The 18,292-nt window shown below is 41.3% G+C and overlaps 1 protein-coding gene across 1 annotated transcript in view; it reads right to left on the reverse strand.

The window, feature by feature from the left end:
• The window catches only part of SORCS3 (sortilin related VPS10 domain containing receptor 3), a 266,927-nt gene that overhangs the window by 51,510 nt on the left and 197,125 nt on the right, over positions 1-18,292 (reverse strand). The window contains exons 8-14 of the mRNA XM_054637549.2: positions 10,813-10,902; positions 8,757-8,936; positions 6,820-6,966; positions 6,267-6,369; positions 3,856-3,932; positions 3,663-3,754; positions 540-647 (exon numbers count right to left, since the gene is read on the reverse strand). Of these exons, the coding sequence (XP_054493524.2) occupies positions 540-647; positions 3,663-3,754; positions 3,856-3,932; positions 6,267-6,369; positions 6,820-6,966; positions 8,757-8,936; positions 10,813-10,902 (797 nt within the window). The remainder of the gene's footprint in view (positions 1-539; positions 648-3,662; positions 3,755-3,855; positions 3,933-6,266; positions 6,370-6,819; positions 6,967-8,756; positions 8,937-10,812; positions 10,903-18,292) is intronic.

Here is an 18,292-nt window from a genome sequence, read left to right on the forward strand (position 1 = left end):
ACAAGGTTGGGGTATATTCATACCCACCAGCAATCTCAAAAGACAGTCATGTTGCACAACTGGAGCAAGCACAGAACTGGCATGAGGTACAGCCATACAGATCTCTGACTTCTGAAGAGCACTGCAGTCCCTGGGCCTTCAGATCCAAGGAATGCAACCTCAGCAGTAATTCTGAGAAAGGACCCCTGGTTGTCACTAGGTGCAACCTGACCAAGGCTACACCACTCTCCAGAGAAGCAGATCTATCTACTGCTCTATGTGAACTCCCAGGCTAGAGCTTGGGACCATCTCTCCTTGCTATAGCCCCTATCACTGCTGGAAAGAGCTTGGCTCATCATCTATTTGCCACATGATGCAAGAACATGCCAGCCAGGCCTGTGGCCACCAGCAAAACCCACAAAACAGCACCATGCCTTCATGAAACACTGCATGTGCAGCTACACAATGCTGCACTGAACATCATGAGGTAACCATGAACTTGGGGATCTCCATGCACCCCTTGTGCCATCACAATTTAAAATTGGAGCTGCTATACTTACGTCATTATCTGGGTCTCTATGCCAGGGTCTACAAGGGATCCATCCACAAAAAGTGGTGTTGATGTGAAACTGTATTTAGTCCAGGATCTTCCCTCATCAAAACTCACCCTGGGATAGAAGTAGACAACATTTATACATATAAAAAGACTTACTCTAGAGCAAATGTAGCAATTAAATGTTGGCTAAGGTCTGCAAGCTCCAGCAGCTGGATTTACAGACAAGCACCAATCTTTGCCATTTCCCAGCCCACTAAATTCATGCTCTTGATGGACTTTTAAAGATCAAAGCTTTAGAAAGCATAAACACTGGCAATAAGGACATGTATATACTTTATGCAGCTGTACATCAGACCTCAAGGGATCAAGAGGCTTTGCCAAGACCTGTTTCTGGGTCTGGAATAGCACCTGGCATGAAGCACCACTCAGAGCACATGCAACCCTGGCCTGAATGCATGAAAATTGCTTTCACCACCACAGGACATTTTGACCCATCCCTGTATCAATGCCATATGGCATTAGCTACAATCTCTCTAGCCTTATGAGTACTTAAAGGCAAATTTAGCTTATTTGTGGGAGTGAGGAATGTTCAAAGTGTGTGCACACACAGGCATCTGAGCACCTGGATCTGTCTGGGAGACTCTTGGTGGACACTGAATCCCCCCCTGCTCCAAGCAGGTAGGACAGTATCTAACACACCACCAAAGGACCAAGAGGCCACTGTAGTGTGTATTATAAACCGTGGGTTACACCAACCTCAGATCTCTAGTGTGGAAAGCCAAGACTGGCAGTCACCATTCCCTAACTCTCTGCCCCTCACGTCACTTAACAAGACACCTTCACCTGTCTCAGAATGTACCTGTGCAAGAATAGGAACTTTACACCTAAGACAGAACTCTGGGAGCACAACAGCACACAGAAGGATTATCTGCCCTAAATCTATTTATTTAAATGTATGTATCTTCCCACACACCTGTGCATTTGTATGCGTTCTGCTTGCATGCTTATCTCTCCAAATAGCATTTCAACTTCTGGGGCACAGCATGCTTCATTAGCTTAGCTAAAGTTCTCTCAGCTTTTCAATTATCCGCCCCTCTTTTCTCCAGCATGAAACTTATTGTACAATGTCTCAGCCTGAGAACTAATGGATTTACATGTACCCTTTAATCTATTCCACTCCTGCCCATAAAGCAGGTGCCTACTGAAGCAATATGAAGCAAATTCCAAAGCCCCTAAGGGTACAGTTTTGAAGGAAACCTGTTGGAGCTTATTGATAACAAATCTAAATCACTACTCATTTAATAGAGTGGGTAGGGCACTCAGAACTGCACGCACCATTTCAGGAGATATTGTGAAAAGAGAGCATCTGAAATGAGCCTCTGCAAACAAAGGTGAACTGAGCTGTCGGCTCCTATGAAAAGTCAACCTGTGATCAAATCTTTCCCAATATGTAAGTACAGGCACTTGTAGTAACCTGCTTTTTATGCCTGAAGAGCTTTCAAAATTAAAGACACAATTAAAACAGTTGCGCCTGGCTTGAATAATGCAGTAACTAATGGTTAATACATGACTTTTAGCATTTTCCGTAAGGGGCTCACCTTTCACTCTTCCAGAGCTCAACTTGCTGCAGTCTGATGCACCCACTGCTAGTGACACCCACCCTTGGCTAACACAAACTTCTCCTTCCTTGACTCATCCTTGGTTTGGTCTGAAGACTGGGACATGGTTCTGATGTCCTCTTTCCTGAGAGCACTTTAATTATGCCATGACAACAGAGTTACCCATCAGAGGCTTCCAGTCACAGCCCAACACATTCACAGCACAGACTGGAGTCTGCAGCTCACCCTTTGGAGTCTGCCCTGTTACTGCTCTCCTCTGTGTGTCCAGTTATGGAGCCAATATATCCCATGGTTAACAGTCCACTATCACACTGTGACTAAAGCAGTCATTTCTTTGCTTCAGGTGGCAAAGAAATGGGCTCAAATGCAATATATTCAAACTTTTAAAGAAATCTATGTTGCATTCATCCCAGAGTTATCTGTCAGGTCAGAAACATTAAGTCCAGGAGCTTTTTATATTGAAAAAGTATCTGTTAATGTCTTCAAAGTACATCTCCGGAACATGACCTTGTAAATGGGTGAAGTCAGCCTGTCTTGAGGTGTCCAGATTTGGAATGATTGCAGTTTCACTGGAGGATTTTGTACAATAATGACTCAGGTAGAGGAGCCCTTAACACCTCATCACTACTGCCAAACACCATTGCTTTCTCTTTCTATTTAACTGAAGACCACATTTCCTGTTCTGCATGCAAAGTAATAGACATGTGCTTAGCACCATCAAGCTGAGAGACAACCCAGTATTGTACACAGGAACACATCTTGTTTCTGAAATCTATTTCTAACTAATTCACTTCTAAACAACATTAGAAGCTGGGTGGGTCAGTCCATTAGATATGCCCCTCTGTCAATCAAGCCCCAAATTGAAGGTGGTACTAACACAGCCATTTTCTGTAAACGGTGTTAGTTATGAATTTCAGAATGTGTAACTGGTGCAGGAGTCAGAGAGGCAAGAGCGAAGAAGAGGATAATTTTGAGTGGTATCTTTAGTGTTTAGGCTGTTATAACCCATTTATAGCAAAACAGTGTCTTCAACTGAAAAAAACATTTTGCCCTATTTCACCTCCAACTCTAATCAGTTGCCACCACAGTATCTCTGGAAATTGATAGTCAAATACTAGAGGGGTTAGCAACATATCTCTGTTGTCCTTATCTACACCTACTGCCCTCTCCTCTCCCTCCCTTTATCTGTCTTACCAGATTAATGTTAAATTCTGTAAACAAAATGTAGAAACGAGAGACACATCCTCTCAGAAATACCTGAAGCCCAAAGGATGACTTAGTATATGTGTGTCTGTAGGAAAGAAACCCCACCTGGAGGCTCATAGTACATTACCAGTGCAAAGAGTAATCGTAGGTGATTATGTATGGAGCCAGTACCTTTATAAAATGGTGCAATAATCATGATATTCATCAATAAAACCAAAATTGGGGTAAAACATAGATAAGAATGACTCCACCTGCTCATTTTATAGACACTGGCACCCTCTCAAAGTAACAAGTTTCCTTACCACATGTGCCGGATGGGCACTGACGTGTGTTTCATGGCCACTAGTGCCCCTCCCCAGTCCAGAAACCAAACGTTGTACTCCTCCTCAAAGATCTGCAAACAAAATACTGCATGAATGCTCCACTCCCCTGGGAAGTGAAGAGTCAGAAGAATAGCAAAAGGCTCGGTGCTTTCCTTTGCTGTGCAATACGTACCTGTCTCCAGGAATTGCCACCATCAGAAGAGATGAACACGCCAACCTCTGTGTAGGAAAGTTCAGAGCCAATATTGCCTGCAACACAAGTGTCAGACATTCTTCTGTGGATGAACACGCTAATGAAAATGTTAATTAAATTTCTGACATTTAATGCTGGAAAATTAGAAATTAAAATAGGTTGATACTCTCCTGTTACCATCAGAGAATTCAACTAACCACATTATTGTGTCAATGCTATTTCAAAAAAGTTCTGGCTCTGGGAGGCAGCACAACTCAAGAAGGGTGTTTTCATCAGTGCTCAGGATATGGGCAATATCATACTGTCCATCTACCTAACTTTCTTCCCTGACACCAGCAAGAGTCACCAACTGTTTTAGATGAGGCTGTAAGGAAAACCTGATGTGGGCAACCATAGAGAAGGTCAGTCTATAGGGACATCCAGGTTCAAGAGGATAAATCTACTGTTCCAGTTCAAAAATCTTCTTAGCCCATTATCTTATCATGAGTGGAAGTCCTCAAGAATTAGACACTGATTTAAAGGTAGCAGTGTAAGTTTTGTATCATTATATTTTAAACACCAAAATGGAAACTCCAAATTTTCCAACATGGATTTATAGATGGAGGCAAGGAAAGGGAGTAAAGAGGCAAGAATTGTTATCACTTCATTCTGTCTTTCTGTGCAAAGCTGTTCCATTATTTCCTTCATTCTCTTCCTCTAGTTTCAGCTGCATGCATTAAACCTCACAAAATGTAACTCCCAAACAAGTCAAGAGGATTCAGCAGCTGTACAATTAGACAATAAAACATAATTCTTCCATTTGCAGGAATCTAACCTCTGTCCTGTACCAAGTGTCCAAGTTTCCAATCATTGCTGGAAATGCCTCACTGTAAATGAAGTGTTTGAGCAGCAAACACTTGAGAGAAAAAATTGCAAAGCTTATCCTTGAATACATTCAGCAACATGGTGAGATACTCCTGCTGTTGAGAAACTGGCTAGTGGAAACAGATGTGTATATTCCCAACAGGTAAGGTTTTTTCATCTACAAAGCAGTAAGGCAGAAATTATATTCTGCCTTTTAAAGGTTAATTGTTAGACTGGGAAAGCATTCATCCCATGCACTGGCAGTTTGAAAAGAACCTAATTTACTAACAATTCAGATCAATGCCTAGAATCTCACAGTCCTGCTGCCTCTATTTGCTTCCTAAAAGGTTAAAAAAAAAAAGCTTTTGTAATTACAGCATCATGAGTAGGGCTTGTTCCTAAGCATCCATCCAGCAAGTGCAACCTGCCAGGAGTGATGACTCCACTTGGCTATGCATGGGGATATCTGGAGGTTTGAACCAAATTATCTCACTTCATTTGGCCTGGATCAGTGAACTGGAAATCACATGGCATTTCCCTTGTTGAGATATAAATGTCATGAAGGGAACCCGTCTCAGGTTCTGCCTCAGTCTGGCAAACACACTGAAGCACAGAAGGACATGAGAATGAAAATGGTTGGAGGAGGTAGTGTAAATTCATGCAGACAATATGCTAACTGCCCACACTTGCAGGCCACTGCTATGCTGAACAGGACCAAGGAGATAAACTGAGCCTTAAAAGAACAGTTAAGCTATTCAGACATATTTGAGTGTAGTTAGGAGGCTCCATTTGAAAACACAGAACTGCCTCCATGGCTCAGAGGCCAGCTTTCAATAGCACCAGCCATTCAGGAAGCACTTTGTTGGCCAGCAGCTCCCACAGAGCTGAGGGTGGTTGGTAGCCCCATCCATCCTGTAGATTAAGTACAGTGGCTCTGCCACTGCCACCATGAAGTATTGTAGCAGGCTGTCATTTAAACAACACAACCTGCCAGAGCACTATTTTGCAGAACAGCCCACAACACCAATGGCCCATGCAGTGTTGATTAAATGCTGCTAGTCTTGCAGCAGTACAGAGTTAAAAGTAGGTGTCATGCACAAGACAGGCACCCAGGAAGCCCAGGCTTCACCTGACAGGCTTTGTGACAACTCTGTGCTTGCTACTCAAAAGGTGGGACTTATTGACACCTCCCAGGACTGCAGCCCTTGGGTACTATTTTCCCTCATGGCCCCTGCAGCAAACAGGCAGACATGTCCAGTGGTTGTAACAACATGAGTGGATCTAGTAAAGGCACTGGGTAATGGCACCCTGAAAGTGTGCACTTAGATCTGCAAATGGGTTATTGTAGAGCAACAAATACCTGAAATACTTTTTGGACTTGGGGCCATATGCCTTCTCCTAGCCCAATGCAAATGGGAGTTAATGTGAATTAGGTCAGCACTTGCTGAAACAGAGCTGAAAGGTTTTACACCAATGGGGAATACCTCATGTACTCTCAGGCTCCCAGGGAGGTATGGGTGAGCAGTGAGAAGCACTGATGTTCTTACCTGTGGCCACCAGCAGCCCAGGAGCTGTCTCTTTGCTGGAAATGCTCCCTGAAGTGTACGGATTCTCTGAGAGCTGCAGGCGCAAGTGCAGTGAGCAGAAGGGCTGTTGACAGAAAACAAACAAAAGGCAGAAGCTTTAATATTCATCAAATTAAATATCAGAGGAACCCTTGGTGACTGCACACAGATGCTCTGATCCTTCTGAAAATGACCCCTTTGCTCTTAGCACACATAGGTCATATGTTCCTTTGATGGATAAGCAGGAACCATGCACTACAAACAAGCATGTCTGCCCTTGTTTTAACAACAATCTGACTTAGAGCACTTTTCCCCAGCAATTTTCTTATTCTGACTTGAATTCTATTAAATACATCAAGAAAGATGGTCAGAATTTGCCCTTAAAACCTACAAAAATATAGATAAAGAAATTTACTGAATTCATTTAACACACAGAAAGTCAAGAGAGAAAAGATGGGAAGTTTTGTTAACCGAGTGACTTCAATAAGCAGCTCTGAAGGAGTCAGTTGTGCCTTGGAAAAGATCTGCCACTCACCAGCTGGCAAAGTACAGGATCCCCTCTTAGATCAGTGTCCGGTGCCTGTAGCAAACGCCAGTCTCTGCCTTTGTTGTAGGTAATGAAAGTCTTGATCTGGTCATCCACCTTCCTGTTAGCCAGGAATATGCCTTTGATCCCTGCTACCTAGGAAAAAGGGAGAGAGATGAAAAAAAATACATCGGAAGAACAGGCCAAAAGCAATGTCCATCTGAGCACTCTCAGGAGAGGAAAGCCTCTGTAAAAGCAAGGAAGGCATCTCAGTCAAATCTTAGAACATCAAATGGCACTAAAGGAATATCTTGCAAAGCTGAAAGGTCTTGTGTGGTTTCTCTCTTTGGAAGAAAGAGACAAGGATGGTCAAAGAGCAAATCCCTAGGAAACAGCCCACTTTTGGATTTCATTGAGTTCTTGCAGATATGCTGATGATGATCTTGAAGGTGCAGCATGCACCAGGTCACACTTGTGCTCTGTGAGCTTGGGGATGGGGTCTGTCCCACTGCCTCCACAGACTGCCAGAACAGGGGAGACAGATCACATCAGAAGTGTGGGATCTTTTTGTGTACCAGAAAAAAAAAATCAATACAAAAGATGGGAATCCTGAACATGCTGTGACACTGATGTTTTGCAAACTTGATTTCTTCGCTTTCCTTCCACATCCAAATTCTGACAAATCAAGCCAGTTGTTTCAAATGTTTTGATTTTTGTCAGCAGAACCCATTCCAGCAGAATATGGTCCTGTCAAAACATCCCCAAGAAGATTTCATGTTGAGTCTGGTCTCTGTTGCACAGCTGTGAAAATGAGACAGGAAGAAGAAATTTTCTGCAAAAATCTGCAACTTCCTGGCAACTGTCAGGATGCAAATCCTTCTACTCTGAAGCCCCTGGAGTGATACTATTCTTTAAATGACTCTGTAAAAATTTATTAGCATTTAACAGTGAAAAGTCTATGATATACCACTGGGGAGTACACAGGTTTGCTCAGGAATGTGCGACAATGCATGTTAATTTTAGCTGGTTCATCATAACAAAGAAATATACTTTTTCAGAGGCAGGAAAATATATTTAACCAGGTGAAGAAAAAACATAAACTCTGTCCTTCATACTAATCAATGTGTTATTTGTGAATTTTTCCTCATTGACTTAAACTACCTGGATTTTTATAAACTAATTTATTATATTGCTAAATGAGCATTATTCTGGCTGAAATAATAAAACATATAGTCATAACATCTGCATGCAGCTGCAAGAACTTTCTCTGTGTAACAGTAGTAATCAGTGGGACCTGATGCAACCATTTCTATTACTATTACTCATTAGTTGTTTGCTGCTGGCAAAACACTGAGCCCTGCATCTCAGCAGATCTTCCACCCAACAAATAATAACACAAATAATAACACAAATATTAAAGAAGCCAGGAACTGGAATTGCTCTGAATGCACTGCTGCTGCTGGCCAAGGCTGACAGGCTTGGAAGAAGCATGAGGATGGAAGATAGTTTGGGGTAGAAGTTGTCCATCTGTCATCTCTGGGCAAGTGGCACCTACAAATTTTTGGTTGTAGTTCACAAACTGTTCAGTGCTCATGAAGGTGCAGTCCAGACTCCCTGCCTGTGAGCAGGTGTCTCTAGATGCCCAAGGGAAAAAAGGTGTGTTTAGTCTTTCTATGGATATCCACATTAGGATGAGAAGGATAATGGTCTTCCCTTTTGGAAATGACACTTAGCTAACTAGTCATTGACTTGAACCCAACCAGTTGGTGCACCTATAGCAGAATAACTGCATCTGTTTCCACATGAGTCTCCTCAGCATCAAATCCAGGAAATGCCTCAGGGCAATCCTAAAACAAATGAAAATCCTGGGAGGTTGGTAAGAGATTTACACTTGCTTGAACTAGCAGCCCATTGCTGCTGTTTGCAGGGTGACCTTTACTGCATACCTCATAAAGGTCAATGACAATATTCCCCTCCAGTCCTCGGCTGCTTTTCACATTTTCCAAGGCCAGGGTGAAGTAGACCCCTCGGGTGTCGGAGATGTACAGGTTATAGGTGTCATTCTGGTTCCACTCTTGAACAGCTGCAAACACCTGATTCTCATCTGTGCTGATAATATGCATGTCCTGTTAAAAGGAGACAAAAGGCCTGTTACTGAGGATCTCTGTATTTCTTTGCCCTTCGGGACATGTAGTAATTACCATGAATTATGAAAGAATGGAGATGGAGCATGAATTATAGGTATGTTTAACAACTTTCTGTTAGAGCAAGCCAATAAATTACCAGCATTGTGACTTTTCTGCATTTCACTTTTTAAATAATCACCAGCTGGGTGAAGGGTTTTTGCTTTCTTCATTTTTGGTACCTTCAAGGAATTTCATCCGGTTTCATTTTTTATTTATAAATTTGTATGTCGGTTTTATTACTCATGGAAGATTCACAGCCTTGGAGCCTGGAGTCTTCATAGTCACTAAGCATCATATGGCACCAGGCTAAAAGCAGTGATAATTTTCATTCTCATGCTGAAATAATGGGCTTGTGCTTCCAGCTGGCAAGAGATGGTATAAAAAACCTTGGAGTTCACATTTATTTGAAAGTGAGGTATAGGTATCAGTTTGAGCTACTGCTGATAGTGATTTTTAATAACACACTTTTCTATTGAGAGTTTATCTGAGATAATTATCCCACAATATAGGGGCTATCAAATAATCCACCCACTAAATTTGTTGGATTTCTGCTGCTGACCAAGATACAGAAAAGTCTAACAAGGGTTTCCCCATTTAGTTTTAATATCAAAGATATTTGACAGTGCATTTTCTTGGTATTATTTTAAAGGGGTTCATGGAAATTACTTTCAGGGTGGTGATGAGTATTGGAGCACTTCATTCTTGCTACTATTGTTGAACAAACTGACACAGGTTCAGTTAGAAGCAAAATGACTCTGGTTATATGAGACTCCATTTATCTATTTGTACCTACTTAAAATTTCTCTAGAGGCCAAGAGGCCTTGATTAATTCCTTGCACTCTTTCTGCATCAAGAAATCATAATTCTGGAAGTCTCCCAAAGGATGGAGTGACCTGATTTCAGGAAAGAATATCTGGAGGAAGATCAGCTCAATATCCTCATCGTGCCTAGGAGGCATCTTAATCTTTTGTGTGAGGTATCTAGATGAAAAGTTAGGATTGATTAAATTGGGGCTATTTCTAATAGACCTAACATATCCTATCGGCATGAGATGGGGAGAAAAACCATTTGAGGGCCTAATTCTATCCCAGTGAGTACAATCAGTGGGAGATTTGCAATTTCCCTCAACAAAGGAAGACTAAATCAGGAGGTTTGTTCTTGCCCAGAAGCTGTAATTCCTTAAAGATTAAGGAGGTACCCAACCTACTCCAACAGTGTGAAAATAAAGCAAAATGCCCAATGACTTCCATCTGTTTTTACCAGTTGCAGTGGAAATATTGCATTACCCTGGTGCCAACCTCACACACATACAACTCCAGCAGAGTTCATTAATCTGCACATGACAGATAGTTATTACTGTACAGCAAAAATATTCTAGTAACTACAGGCAGCATAAACAATCCTCCTTTACATGGCTCAAAGACTTTTCCATGACACCTAGCCTTAAAGTACTTCTGATCTTTAAATTACAAAAGTACCCCGATTTTATAGCATGCAATTCTAAATCAGGGCCACCAACAAATCTGTATTATTACAGGTCATTTTCCTAGTCCTGTGGCAACAATATTTTTGATACAAAGATATCATTTGCCTTCTCAGCCACCTCAGGAGCTGCTGGCTCATGTTTACCTGCTGTCAACCAACACCCCCAGGTCATTTTCCACTGAGCCACTTTCCAGCCACTCTGTCCCCATCCTGTAGCACTGTGTGGGGTTCTGGTGATCCAAGTGAAGGACCTGGCACTTCACCTTATGGAACCTCACATATTTGGCTTCCCAAGAGATCACATGTCTATGTTCACAAATGGTGGACTCACCTTAGGAAGGGAGTATTTGGGTAATTTGATCTGTGCAAAAGGTTCCCGTCTGTATGACACATAGTAAGTTGCTCTTCCACCAGTTGTCACCTATGAAAACACCAAAGAAAGTCAGTGATGACCCTTCTGAGACACTCTGTGATGACACCTCTAAAAGTGCTTGTCAAGCTTTCTTTCAGGTGTATTTTCTATGTATTTTCTATGGTACAGGTGTATTTTCACAGCCATCCCTAAAGGCATCTGGGTAACTCCAAAGAAATCACAAACCTGAGAGGGATGAAGAATTATTTAAGCTGTGCCATTGAACTTTCCATTTTGTCTCTTATGATTCAAATCCAGTGTGATTTTAACATCTCAGGAAAAAAAGTGCTGAGTGGGAGGAAAAGAAGGATCTGGTTTCATCACGTGGTCCAGCTCAGTTACCTTGGGCAAGTAATTTAAAGTCTCTGTGCTTCTGTTCTTCCCCTGTAAGTAGGAGATAATCCCTCTTTGCTGCTTCTCAGCCTTGTCTGCACTGTAAGTCCCTTGAGGCCAGGATTGTCTTCCAACAACCTTTTACAGTGACGAGCAGCAGAGATCCACACTAGCACCATTCACTGCTAACTGTAAATGTGCTCTTGGAAAGCTGGAGCTAAGCTCTTAGATGCCCTTTGTCACTATGAAACTGGTTTCTCTGAAATTATACTCTCTGAAAATGGATGTGCGTGGGGGGAACTGATAGACATCCAAATCTGCAGTTTTATGGACTGAATGAACTAAAGCCTATGCGAAAATGCCATGCATCAATGGGATCTAACACGGATAATTCGTAAAATATGGGCTCTAAAACCTGTCAGGAGTCACTTACTCTTGCTGTAGGTGTTCTTTCTGGCACCATCTCAGACCTGGCTAAAACAAGGCTTACATCAGTGAATTTCCTACATTCTGATGGTTTGGCAGTCTTGCAGGTCTTAAGATAAAATAATGCACAAAGCACTTGTCTATTGTACAGAATATCACTTGTTGGCTCCTTAGGTTTCCAATAAAGCTAAGAGAAAGGTCCTAGATTCTCTCCTAGATATACTTCCTTTATCTGACAGTGATATTTGAGAATGAGCTTACATAGAACATTGCAAGAGCATCAATCGTATTCTCAGCAATGATATCACCTCTAGATAGTGGCTTTCTTCCCTGGAGAAGCTGCCATCTGAAGGACATGCTATTATTGGTCATGAAATTTGATATCTAATCAACTCAAGGCTTTTCCATTGACAGTTTGAAAAACTGGAAAGAAAGGGAGGTTTAGAAGTAGGACCAGCTTCTACACTAAGACTTCCCCTTCAGATTTTTTCCCATTTTTACATGTAATGTCAACAAAACTGTATTTAGCACCCTCCAGAGAAAAAACAAAACCAGCTACTATTATAGCACACATGGCATAAGGTCATAAGAATGGCCTATATGACAGCAAATAAACTCTATACAGATAACATTTAGCTAAAGCCAAGGGTAAACACAAACAGGAAAATCTAAAGCAACTTGTCTACGGACCCAGAACAAGCCAATAGAAGAGACAGGGAGAAAACAGCAGTCAATGGACTCTCACTTCATGGAAAGTGCACTGGCACAGCAGTGAGCATTTCAGGGTCCTGCTCTGAGTTGAATCACTAGGTTGGGACCTTAAAGATCATCCAGTTCTTCCTTGTATCTAATCTAATTCTACCCTCTTTCAGTTCAAAGCCATTCCTCCTTGTCCTGACACTCCATGCCCTTGTCCAAAGTCCCTCTCCAGCTCTCTTACAGCCACTTTAGGTACTGGAAGGTGCCTTAATGTCTCCCTGCAGCCTTCTCTTCTGCAGGCTGAATAAGGTCAGTGAGTGCTACTTCTGAAAGATATATTTCCCATTTAATACTTCCACATCAAAATAAAATTTTCACAGGAGAGAACAGACTGTGCAGTTGATTCATACTGAGTCCAGCTGAAAGGCAAAATTCATGTTTGCAGTAATTTTATATCTCTCGACTCCACAAGCACTACTCAAAGGATTCCCACACTTCTAGATATTGTCTAAATAGCACAGAGAATATTTAAATATCCCCTCTTCACTTTCAATATTTATGGCCTCCATTGGAAACCCCAAATTCTCAATTCTCACATGAACTGAGTATGTCCAGTGACTACTTGCTAAGAACCCTGCACTCAATATCCACATCTTCTGATGGGCTGAGACATGGTCTTCAACTTGTAGATGAGGACATGAATATTTACACATTTTGTAAATGCTGTGATGACCAATTAAGATTGGGAACAGTCCAACAATCTTCCAGTTAATCCAGTGAATATAGAGTGGCAAAAAAATCAAGGGGTGATCAACTTCTACTTTCTGTGCCACAACAGGTTCTACTAGAAATCTGCCACACTCAAAAGGCTTTACACCATTATTTTGGCTTTATCCCACTGAAAACTGGTACCTGGAGCGGCTTTGTTTGAATTACTTGTTTGTTTGGTTGGTTTTTAAATGCAGAAAGTTAGGATTAAAATACTGTTAAAGTTCAGTATGCAATAGTTAAACTCCCTTTCAGGCTTCCACCTGGACTAGGTCACCTTGACAAGGTTTAGAAATAGAAATATTTGAGGTTTGTGGTCTTTCTGAGCCAGTTAATACGAAGCCACCCACAATTCTGTTGGCAGGAGCTGTGTAAGCTTTTCCCAGCCAGGGTCTCATCTTCGCAAGATTTACATGCACAGTAATAACAGTTCCAAAAAAATGATCAAGCCTCCAATAAAGTTTTGGCAAGCACCGTGGTACAGAATGAATTTTGGAAGGCCCAACTTAATTTATTTTGATGAACTTTTCCTTTTCCTATGAGCAAATGCTCCAACACTGTAAATCCCAGAGATTATGGCAGTGTTTTGCCCTCCAATGCCTCCTTTCAGTTCACATTTGATGAATGTCACCCAATTATTTGCTGTGAGCTCATCTGTCATGCTCAGTACAGAATTAGCTGGGTTTGTCTTTTTCTTCCTCCATTGCTAATGACTGGATCATTAATCTGTTTTTCTGGATTTCTACTTTATGTGTTTAATTGGGCTTCTGGCCAGTAGAAATTATTCCCATGGACAAATGTGTTTGTCATTAAACACATCTGTCTTCCCTAACCTGTGTTCTTTCTTCCTCCCTCCACTCATGAGGTACTACTTTTCTTTAATATTTCCACATTCAAGACAAAAGTGTCATCTAATTTACATCAGCTGGCACTTAAGAAGAGAAACATGAGAAATTTCTCTTTGAAAGCCCTGAAAGTCTGCATATGTTGGCTCATTCCCCCTCCTGACCTGTAATGAGACAGAGTGCATCAAACATAGAAGAAAACAAATACGTTCACAAGACTGCAGAAAATTACATAAAATTTGTCATGGAATCTATTTATCTCAGTAATTTCTATGACATGTCTAGGAACACACAAAGCCATTTCTCATGTTAATGATTGAATAAGATTATTTAAAAGCAAGCTTTGAAGCTTGCTTCCTTTTATTTTTTTTTCTTTAGATTGAAGGTCATCTTAGGCAAAAACACCTTCTTATCTAAAAGAGTTTGGAAGGCAAGCAGAATGAGTTAAGAGGTCTCAGACTGTAAAGAAGCCCTAGATGATGTGGGGAATTGTAGATCACTGTGTATGAGGCCTCTTTATCATCTTCCTGGCTGGTTTATGCTGGGACTTATAATCTCCAATGTAAGGCAGATATCGATGGAACAAACATGAAATTACTAAATCTCAGAAAGGCCCCTGGGCTAAGGAGGACCCCATCTGCCTCCTGCTGCTCAAAGAATTTGCAGGAAAGTGAACAAAAAGCTCACAGAACCAAATTTTACACTTCTTGTTGATAACTAAGTTCTTAATAGTATATAGTTGATGTTATTTTCAAAAAACCTCTCACTTGTTCTCCAAGGTGATTCCCCTGCTTGTGGAGTTCCCCTCCTTTCCAATAACATCAAATTAGCTGGTATCAGTGTTGTAGCAGCATCCTGGATCTGTGTTCTCCACCTCCATAGGGAGCCCTGGCATCCCTCCACATTGCTTTAACTTTAGGTTCCCTTTCTCCTTCTTGTGAGCATAAAGTCCCCCAAATCAAATTGTGGATTTAAGCACAGAAGAGTCATGGCAAGTTCAGCAGGCAGGCTGCTCCACTGACACCCTTACCAAGGGATTTTGGGGTTCTTCAGAGACAGCCCTGCCTAGGCCCTGCACAGGTTTGTGAGTATGAGAATTGAAAAGTTGTGCCTCCTCTCCCAAGCCTAACCACAATTCCAGTCACAAGGGGTTCGGAAGATGAGGAAGAACATGAACCTAGTGTAATGCTCTTCCTTCTTGATTACCCACTATGACCAGGAAAAGCAATCTTCCAGATATTTCTGTGTAGTGAGGTTCTCCACTGCCTTAGCATAAATTCCATCATGACAGGTACCATCCCGTCTGAATTATCTCCCAGTGATTTTCATTAACATCATGCCTTCTGCACAGCCATTGAACAATATGCAATTACCTGAGTGTGCTGTGCTATTTCTGTGCATAAAGCACTCTCAAGTTGCCTGGTAAATTCAGCGGACTTAGAAAACATGACACTCTTTAGAGCATCACACCCATCAGAGAAAATTGGCTGTGACAAAGCAGCATTTATTATACTGGCCCAGTCCCTGTTCAGCTCCCTCTCCCCTCATAGCAAAGATGACACAGCTAAAGGACAGAGTAATCTCGAGTAAAAGTATTGCATTTGTTTTAAAAGCAAATCCTGCAGAAAATGTGCAGTTACACCAAAACACAAGCCACATTTGAGCTGCAGGTGCACATCACCCACACAGAAATCGACTTATGAGAAGAGCATAATTGTACACATTAAACCTCCTTTTGATTTCAGAGGAAACATATGAGTTTGCCAAAGCAATACTTTACATCTTCAGCTGATCAATCAGACAGCGTGATGGGAGGGGAGAGAGTGATAAAACAAAGTACATCACAAAAAGCCCTAGAAAGAAAATCAATAAAAAATAAATAAATAAGGGAAAATGTTAATAATTTTTTTTTATCAAGAGATGGTTAGGCTGAAGTTCCAAATGTGATATTTGGCACAGAAAAAATGAAACTGTGCTAGAAATGGATGAAAAGCACCCAGCAGTGAATAGGAAAGTAGCTAACTACTTACTGCCTGTCTTGCTTTAACAAGAGCTTTTAAATAGCACGTGGGATGCACTTTCTTTCATCTGTATGGATTAATTTCCCCCACTGGAGTGCTGTCCAGCATTTTAAATAGGAGCGAGAGGAGATCAGCTCTAGCAGGCATTATTCACCAGTAAAACAGGTGTAATCGTGTTCATCATTTAAACGTCTTCATCCTATTAGTTTCATAATAAGCTTTTAATGATTCCTTCAATAAAAGACTCAAAGACCAGCCCCTACAAGCTGGAGAGTGCTCCATTGTCCCGCCAAACCGTTTGCTCTACCATCGATCGCAAAGATAAAAATCAATCGTAGCTAAGCAGGGTGAAGTTAAAAATAAATTGCATGGATTGATTTCTGTTAAGACCTTTGGCTCCTAGTTAATGGAGGAAAAAATGGAGGAAAGAAATTTATATTTGAACATGGTGTATTTCGTTTCTATGAAAATAAAGAGATGGTTCTATACTGGGAAATGAACATTTAATTTCTCCCCTCTATCCTGTTTCACTGCTGAGAAGTCTCACATTAATTTAAAAAAAAAAAAAAAAAAAAATCCCCAAAAATAACAACTTTCTTGATTCCTGGGGAAATTTGCCACTTATTTAAGTTTTTTAATTGATAGTTTGATAACCAAGGTCAGGAATCTCTATGAATTAGCATCAACTCAGCTGTGGCTACTGGTTGAAGCCTATTCACCTGATAAATTACTTCAATTCAGCAAATATGCTCATTTAGCCTATTCCTAAATACTCAATAAACTTGAAACATACACTCATGTCCTCCATAAGCACTTTCAAGTGCTCCTAAACAAGCATAGTTACAACCAGTAATAATATTAAACTACTTCTCTGAGCTGGGCTTAGATATATGTAGCTTCTAGAATCAGGAAACTGATCCCCCTCTATAACACCTCAAAGAGAAATGTCCCCCCCACCTGAATTCCAAAATTATAAATAACAAGTATTTTTATTTCTACTGAGGCTGTGGAAAAAAAGGTTATTATAAATATATCCACCCTGATAAACCAGAAATTGATTCAAATAAAAAGAAAGTATATAAATGCCATTTTGCATCAAATTACTTCAGCTGAAATTTTTGGACATGCTCTGATGAGACACCAGGCATCCAAACAAGGAAATATTATCCATAGGTTTTGTAAGATGTCATCAGTGATTGTGGGTGAATACTGACATCTGCATATGTTTTAAGGAAACTTTTCTGATGCAAAAGAAGACTGAAATGGTTCAACAGATTTTGGCAGAAGTGTTTGTTCCTCTGAGCCAGAGGAGTTATTCAGATGTGCACTGTAAGACTCCCACTCAGCTGCACCATACAACAACCTCTGGAGAAATTCTGGATTTGCTCCTTTTCACTCCTGCCAGTGAGCAGGCTGAGAGGCTGCCCTGCTGTGCAACTCCCTGAATTAGGCAAAAGTCTTCCAAGTTCAAACTTACTTCAGAAGGCGAAGAAGAGCCAGATAAAAGATCAGTATCACAGAAGAGCATTTTCTCTTGAACTTTTCACTTTCCATATGCAATTCCTACAATTCCTACAAGAACTGCAGTTGCTTCTACACTGCTGCATGCACAGGATGTGAGTAAACACCATCCCTTGCTCCTAAATGGCAACACCACAGACCCCACCATAGCCAAGACCCTGTCTCTCTTTCCAGCTGCCCTCAAATTCTTTTCTTCCTTCATCACATCAACCTCAAAACAAAGGGCCACCAAGAGAGGAGCTTGGCTTTTTGAACATGGGCTCATCATATGTCCTGGGACAACCTGAAGGAATACAGACTCAAGAGAAAGACAGGCAGTTCCCAGGGTTCCCAGGAGACTGAATCACAAATGAAATGGCATAGAAAGAAGACAGGAAGGAGAAGTAGAAGCAGGGGCCAATGAGAGACAAGACACTTGAGTTTCAGCCTGCAGCTAAACACCTTGATAAATTATGCCAAGGGATGGAAAGGGGAAGTGGTACGCATGCTTCCACTCTTTAAAGGCCTTGGAAAGTGATAAGGCACTGCACATCAGCCTCTCTGATTAGTGGTGCAAAGCACTTCCCTTTTAAAGGGGAAATGGGCAGGATCTGAAGCAAAATGCCAATCCTTTTCAATCAAACTTTGCAGGGATCATTCCTTGCCCTTGTGAGATCACCAGTCAAAGAGAGATCTGAGAGGGTCCATCTCCAAAGGCATTTGTTTGGCCTGTATCACCCCCAAACCCAAACCAGGTATCAGCTGCTAAGTCTGAGGAGTCTTCTATACCCAGTGGTGTTGTGACTG

The sequence above is a fragment of the Agelaius phoeniceus genome, chromosome 9, assembly GCF_051311805.1.
Source record: "Agelaius phoeniceus isolate bAgePho1 chromosome 9, bAgePho1.hap1, whole genome shotgun sequence".
NCBI lineage: Eukaryota > Metazoa > Chordata > Aves > Passeriformes > Icteridae > Agelaius > Agelaius phoeniceus.